Source organism: Echinops telfairi, unplaced genomic scaffold (assembly GCF_000313985.2).
Source record: "Echinops telfairi isolate 266 unplaced genomic scaffold, ASM31398v2 ScPeMD7_7420;HRSCAF=8458, whole genome shotgun sequence".
Classification (NCBI taxonomy): domain Eukaryota; kingdom Metazoa; phylum Chordata; class Mammalia; order Afrosoricida; family Tenrecidae; genus Echinops; species Echinops telfairi.
Genome location: NW_022111320.1, coordinates 39560750 through 39568514, shown reverse-complemented (window position 1 = coordinate 39568514; position 7765 = coordinate 39560750). Strand labels below are relative to the sequence as shown.

Here is a 7765-nt window from a genome sequence, read left to right as displayed (position 1 = left end):
TAAAAGCCTTGGTTAGCATTAGATATCTCTGTCTCTACGCAAGTGAGGCTGAGGTGAGCATGCTACCATGAAATGTGTCTGACTCCATTATTTCAATCTCTCTTCTATCTCTCATGCTCTCTATGACTTTACTATAATCTTTACTTATGATCGCTGTACAATTGCACCTACTGGACCCGTGATGATGTGTTAGGGGCTGGCCTTTCCCCTGACACTTCAATCTCAAATCACCAGCTATCTCTCTGGTTTTCTCAGTCGATGTCCTACAGATATCGTAAACTCTGCATGATAGCATGATCATTTGTCACCAAACACAAAGAAATCAACCTCAAAAATTCTAAGTAACTCAGCAACTTCCCTTTTACCCACTCCATGGACCCATAAGTAGATGATAATTCTTGTCAATTTCATCTTCTAAAATGTTCTCAAAACTGGCCTCTCAAAGAATCAACCATAGAAGAGCGAATATCCTTTGCCTCACAATAAAGCTCAGAGGCAGAAAGGGGTAAGAAAGAACGCAATTGCCTTGTGGAATTTGCCATCAATGTCGCGCACACACACGTTTATGAATTGTTGAATGAAACAATAATTTGCTCTATGAATTTTTACCCAGCTCACAGTAAACTCAACCACAAAATATCTTGAACTCTTCCCTCCATTCTTTCTCGTTCTACGTTCATTTCTGGCCATCATCATTTGGAACTAACCTTCTACTTTCTCACTTGTGCTGAAATACCCTGCCATCATTACTACTGATACTAAAATTATCTTTGCAAAAGCCAAACTTGATTTATTTCTTCCCTCATTAAAACCTACCACAAATTCTGTAACTATAAAGCTTTATCCCTGTGTTAGATGGGTTGACTAGAGAAACAAACTCAGACATATTGTATAAGAAAGAGCTTTATATCAAAGAGCAACTGTATATTGAGAAAACAACTCAGCCCAGTCCAGATCAAGACCATAATTCTGATATTAGCCCTCAAGTCCCATACTAGCCCATGAATTTCTCTTCAGACGCATCTCAGCACTGGCATGGCACTCCATGTGGCTCCTCCAGCTCTAAGGCCCTGGCTGCCATCATCTTGGCTCCATGTGGCTTGTCAGGCCAGTGAAAGCGGAGAGAGTGTGTCCTACCTCCAGTGAGGAAGAGAGGAAAAGTCCCAGAATCCTTATGAGAAGGCCATGCCCACAAGGAGGCATCAATCAGGGTGTGACCTGATTGACAGGCTAGACTCCAGCCCTACAACCTATTTATCAAGTTGCCATGAAATTATGTAGCTACCACAACCCTGCATTGCATTAGGAACCTGTACATATCTTCCCCGTATTTTCTCTATCTTTCAAGAAGTCTTGGTGGTGCAGTGCTTAAAGCACCGATGAAAGGTCAGTGGTTCTAACTCAATCGCAGAAAGATGTGGTTGAATGTTTCTGTAAAGATGTACAGAACCAGAAGCACTATGAGACCATTCTAGTCTGTTCTATGAAGTTGCTATGAATCCAAATCAACTCGGCGGTAGAGGGATGTGACTTGCCTTCAAGACCACGCTAATTACACAGAATTGCTTTTACCGTCCAAACGCAAGAAGCTTCCATCATGTTCTTTAGGTCTTTCTCAGTCTAAGATACTCTCCTCTCCTCTTTCCAGCTGAAACACACCGAGACCTTTTAACACTAGTTCAACTACTACTTCCTCTGGAAAGCCTGCCCATCTCCTCCAAGCAATATTGTCCAGTCTTTCCACAGAGCTCTGTGCCTAGTGTGCACTTACTGGAAGAAAGGACCGCAGCCATGCTGGATTCATTTAGACATCTGGAGACTATGCATCAAGTTGTCTGCCTCCCTCACTCGAGTGAACAAACAGCTAAACCTAGAAGAGAGGGGCCCTGTGCTCTTCATTTTATGTCGCCTTATACCTAGCCCAATGACCACCACATATCTTGGTTGGAGGAATGAATAACTCCACGAATAAATAATGACTAAAAAGGGATTTTTTTCCCATTCATTACAAGAATGTTAGCACATAACATGCATCTTGGTAAAATAGTTCAGAAAATAAAAATTGAGGAAGGAAATGATTGTCAGGAGAAATCAAGAAAAATCTCTGGTTTGCACAGAAGATGAAGTTGACATTTAGACAGAGAATTGCAGGCCATCAAATAAGGGAAGAGTCCAGTGGGTCAAGGGATGTCAGAATCCAGTGATATCGCTGCAATGTCACTCCACAAGTCCAAAGAAGTCTAATCATGTTATCATCACAATAAGCACAGGACTACACAGAGTTGCCAAAGAAAATACTGCAAACAAAACAAAACTTACACTTAGCCAGTGAGGTGTTCGATCAAAAAATTTTCCAGAGTATATGGGTCTGGTGTGATGTGCAGGTTCCACTTCAGGTTCTATGTTTTCGGCTTCCTCCTTTTTCACTTCAGGTTGTTGTGCAAACTGGCATTCAAGGGGTTCTGTCACTAAGCACATTTGGGGAGGCGGCTCCTCTGATTGGGGGAGCCCGATGTCCAGCTCCACTGGATTTGTCATCTCTGTGCTGGGTTGCACCATAAGACAGGTGGGGTCTTTCTCCAGGTCCTGTCTAGGTTCCAGGCCCAAAGCAGGCTGCTTTCCCAAAGAAGCTTCTATCCCATCAGGATCCCTGGCCACAGGCCCTCTCCTGTGCTCTAAAGCCTGTGGATGTCCACACTCCAGGCCCAGGGGCTGCTGTTTTACCCACCCCTGGGAAGACCCTGCCAGAAGACACTCCTTTTCCAAGCCCATCCTTCCTGACGGCATTCCCAGAGAAGGGTTTGCTTCCTTGTTCACTTCTAAATTACCCCACTCAGTGGGAGTCTTCAACTCCGACCCCAAAACATGCGGGTTGCTTAATCCCATGTCAAGCCCTTTGCTCAAAGGAAAGGCTGTGTCTCCTGGCCCCATCGTCTCCTCATTATTATTAACCATGGGGCGCTCTCTCCATCGGGAATCTTCTTTTCCAAATTCTACTCCACGCCTAAACTCCGTGGTAGATTTCGTACCCATTAGCACTTGTGAGTCATCCTTTTCTGGATCCGTGAGTGCAACCCCGGTGCTAAGAGATTGCCCCTCAGACACCTCGCCTGCACAGGCCTTCGTTTCTAACGGGAAAGCTTCACCTGGCTCCGGGGAAGTTCCCGATTCTCTGGAAAGCCCCATTCCCTTAGGGGAACCTACTCTCGGAAAAGAACACATCCCCACCCGGCCCCGGCCCGCGGCTGCTTAACACCTAGGGGAATTACAGGAAAAGGACGCGGAGGACTGTTTACCCGGTTACCTAGGAAACGGGGGCGGGGCTTAACGCGCTATCAGCTTGGCGGGATCTCTTGCCCCCACCCCATCCTCACACCCTGTCCCTTCCTAGTACTATAGGAGTTTGATCCATCCTTCACTCCAGGGATTTACCCAGTCAACCTCAGAATGGGCTTCTCCTCTTCCTTTCCGGGTTTAGGATGAGACTGAGTGGGAGCATTTTCTTGAGGTTCGTGGGCCAGATGCTATCTTTTCAGAGCCAGAAATGGACCAGTTTGGGGCAAGAAAAGTTGAATAATCTAACGCTGGACAAGAGACCATCGGCTTTTCTTTGATTTCCTAAGCAACGCAGTCCCCTTAGGATGGCATCCCATACTGGCTTCGTCCTGTTCACTGGCATCTTCGTTTTGCTGGTCACCGGGAAATACTCACACTTTTCCTGGTGGTTACCACTTTCAGGTCTTCCCTTAAGTGCAAGCATATCCTAAGTACATTAGTTATTTAAACACTAAAGCACTACTTTCAATTCCAGAAAGTTATCACTTGGCAGTTGTGCTCTAGAAGCAACAACGTTCTTGAGAACACTTCAAATGTAATACCTAGACTTTTAAAAATATATTAATTAAGCATTGTGATCACATTGTGCAATAACATAATCATGCAGAGTGGTGGTGGTGTTTTGGTTTTTAATACCATGATAGGCTTAAAACTTATTTTCAAGAAGTGTGTGTGTGTGTGTGTGTGTATGTGTTTGTGCAGGAGGCTACTCTGTCAGACTTTAGTGGTAGTATATATTGTCAACATTTGTCATGTTCTATACTTACAGGGGATATAACACAGCATGGAATGTATAGTTTTGGCAAGAACATTATGACAACCTTGCAAAATCCAAAATGAGTAGATTATATTATTTCACATTTTAAATGTCTGTTTAAAATATGATTTTCTACATAGCTAATATAAATGTCCTTCTCCCTCTAAGTGCATTCATGCATGTGTGTAAATTAATGCACATGTCTATAACGCTAAATCCGTTCTTCCAGTCCTTACTGTGTCAAAGCTGGGAATGCAATGGAGAATAAGTCAATTCCTGATAAATTCTGATAGAGATAAACGACCATCAAATACACTAAAATAAGATTCTTTTAGAGAGCAGTAAGAGTTTATATAGCAAAAAGAATTGGTTGGCATTCAATCATTTCACAGTGGATCATACGATCAAGAAAAATTGACACTGAAGCAAGAAGTCCAAGCTGCACTGAAGGTGTAAGCAAAAAACAATGCTTGAGGAATTGACACACTACCAAGTGAAATGTTTCAACAACTGCTGCAGACACTGAGAGATTAAGTTTCACCAAGAGATTTGGAAGACAGCTACCTGGCAAAGCACCTGAAAGAGATTCATCCGTGAACCCATTCCAAAGAAAGGTGAATCAACAGAAAACAGAGATGATCAAACAATATTATGAATAACACATGAAAGTAAAATTTTGCTGAAGATAATTCATAAGCAGTTACAGCAGTAGGCAACAGGGTACTGCCAGAAGTTTAAACTGAATTTAGAAAAGGACATGGAAGGAATGAAGTCTTGCTATCATCAGATGTACCTTTGCTGAAGGACGAGAATATTACAAAGACTTTTACTTGTGTATTAGTGACTATGTGAAGATATTTGATCAAAGGAGCCCTGGCAGAATAGTGGATACACATTGAGATCCACAAGGTCAGCAGTTTGAAACCACCAGGGGAAAAATAGGACTTTCTACTCCTGTAAAGAATTACAGTCTTGGAAAATTACAGGGCCAGTTCTACCTGCCTTACAGGATCATTGTGAATAAACATTAACTCCATGGCAGCAAGTTTGGTTTGGCTTGGTTTGGGAAGGCATTTGAACATATCATAAGAATTATATGGATAATATTGCAAAGAATGGGAACTCCAGAACACTTCGTTGTGCTCATGTGGAGCCTGTGCACAGAACAAGAGGCAATTGCTCCATCAGATCAAGGGGATGCTGCATAGTTTAAAATCAGGGAAGGCACCAACTAAGTCCACATGAAAGAAGCACAGTACTAACCTGTACGATCCAATGATTGTGTATAATATAAACCAAATCTGAAGAAGGGTATGACATCAGAGCTTAAATTATGAAAACTTGGTTTTCAGACGGTTATGGACACCATGGAGGTCTGTAATCCATTTGCAGGATCCCTGCGTGGATTAAGCCTCCGGTGAATCTCCCCTGACCACAAACTAGGGATGTGAATCATCTTGTTATCATGCAGAGCATTGTAAAATCACATGGAAGACATCATTAGGTTAAAATGTAAAATCTTGCTACAAATGATAACTTTGAGTTGCCTTTTTGACTCATTTTAGATTTGTTCTAGTTTTTAATATTTTCTATTTTCTTTTTGATTGATTTGTTCTCTTTTACTCTCTTATTGTTGTTACTTTTGTTGTTGATGTTATATTTTTCATATGAAATTCAGGATCAGTAAATCTAAAGAGACATTTATGGGAAACAGAAGGATTTCTCTCGAGTTGTCTCCCCCAAATATATGCCAGACTTAGCTGCTTGAGAATGACTGTACACTTGGAGGTCATTAGAAGTGGATTGGGGGTCATTCTCCCTGAGAGTTATCAGCTGTCTAGACCAAGCAGACCCAACTGTTTATCCCACAACAAGTAGGGCCCACTCCCTTCTGATAAGGATAGTAGTTGTCTGTTTCCTTGTAGGAGACACCAGAGAGGTCAAACCCACCCAAGGATGACCAAGATTAGGCTGCCATCATGAATATAGGGTCCGCCCATCTTGTCACATGTATAACCCTAGACGTCCCATTCCTACAGGCACACCCCTAGCTCATCCCTCCCTGTTACACTTATGCCTTTCATTGATCCCCTTCCTACAATGTGTATGCCTATTGTACTGCCCCTTCCTGTGACATGTGATTCTATAATCATGTCCCCCTAAAGTGATATAATGATTGGTTAGCAATAAAGAAGAGGCTCTCTCCAGCTCCCGGGGTCCGGGAGTTCTCTCCAGCTCTCAGAAGCCTAGAAGCGCCCCGTCCCAGGCCCCCGAGGCTGTTCCTGCTCTCGTGGTGGGTTACCCCCACAGGGACCATCAAGCGGGGCTGAGGTGAGATATGCTACCATGAATTGTGTCTGACTCCATTACTTGACTCTATCTTTTACCTCTCATGCTCTCTATGACTTTACTATAATCTTTACCTATTATCGCTGTACAATTGCGCCTACCAACCTGTGATGATTTGTGGGGGACCCCCTCTCCCTTTCTCCCCACAGACATTCCCTGGATTAATGGTTTCTTGAGGGTATAACAGGCCAGGTTGGGAGAAATAGGGAACAAATGACAATGAGTACAAGAAAGAAGAAAATGTTCTAAACTTGATTGTGGTGACGATTGTACACTCTTCTTGATATGATCAAACGATTGAATTGTATGATTGTGGATGGTGTGCCAATAAAACTGTTTAAAAGAAAAACAAAAAAGTTAACTTTAAAAATATGTGACAAATGCAGTCCTGTTCCGTTACCATTACCTGGTGTCAGGAAAAAGAGGCAATACAAGCACCAAGCTTTACTATGGCTTTTCCACATCTCTAGATGTACTACTAGATCTTACCAGTCCAGACACGGGGGCGAACTCTCTCAGGTAAGCATTATGACTAAACTGTAAACCATTGTGGATGACACTCATTAAGGAAGTATATTAAGAGACAGAACTGTAGACAGAAATGAATGAGGAAGTAAATACCCTAGAAGGAGGAAATGGATGCTTCTAGCACCATATAAACTTCAGCATCTCGAGTGTTCTTAGTGAGGTTTTCTTAAGACATTCTAAATGTAAAGTTCACAGTGTTTTGTCATCTCTCTCTCAGCGAAAGGAGCCCTGGTGGCACAGTGGTTAGTGCTCAACTACTTATTAAAAGATGTGGCCGTCGGCTCCTGCAAAGATCACAGTCTTGGAAATCTGATGAGGTGATTCTTGTTCTTTTTCCCCCCATCATTTTATTGGGGGCTCATTCAACTCTTATCACAATCCATACATACATACATTGTGGAAAGCACATTTGTACATTCGTTACCCTCATCATTCTCAAAACATTTGCTCTCCACTTAAGCCCCTGGCATCCGCTCCTCATTTTTCCCCTTTCTCCCTGCTCCCCTCTCCCTCATGAACCCTTGATAATTTATAAATTATTGTTTTGTCATATTTTGCCCTCTCGTATGTCTCCCTTTACGTACTTTTCTGTTCTCCGTCCCCCAGGGAGGAGGTTACATGTAGATCCCTGTAATCCATTCCCCCTTTCTACCCCACCCTCCCTGGACCCTCCCAGTATTGCCATTCTCACCACTGGTCCTGAAGGGATCATCAGTCCTGGATTCCCTGTGTTTCCAGTTCCTATCTGTACCAGTGTATATCCTCTGGTCTAGCCAGATTTGTAAGGTAGAATTC

The 7765-nt window shown here is 42.9% G+C and overlaps 1 protein-coding gene across 1 annotated transcript in view; it reads right to left on the bottom strand.

The window, feature by feature from the left end:
• The window catches only part of EFHB (EF-hand domain family member B), a 91039-nt gene extending 87853 nt beyond the window's left edge, over positions 1-3186 (bottom strand). Inside the window, exon 1 of the mRNA XM_030887663.1 lies at positions 2320-3186. Within this exon, the coding sequence (XP_030743523.1) occupies positions 2320-3186 (867 nt within the window). The remainder of the gene's footprint in view (positions 1-2319) is intronic.
• Between the last annotated feature and the right edge of the window lie 4579 nt (positions 3187-7765).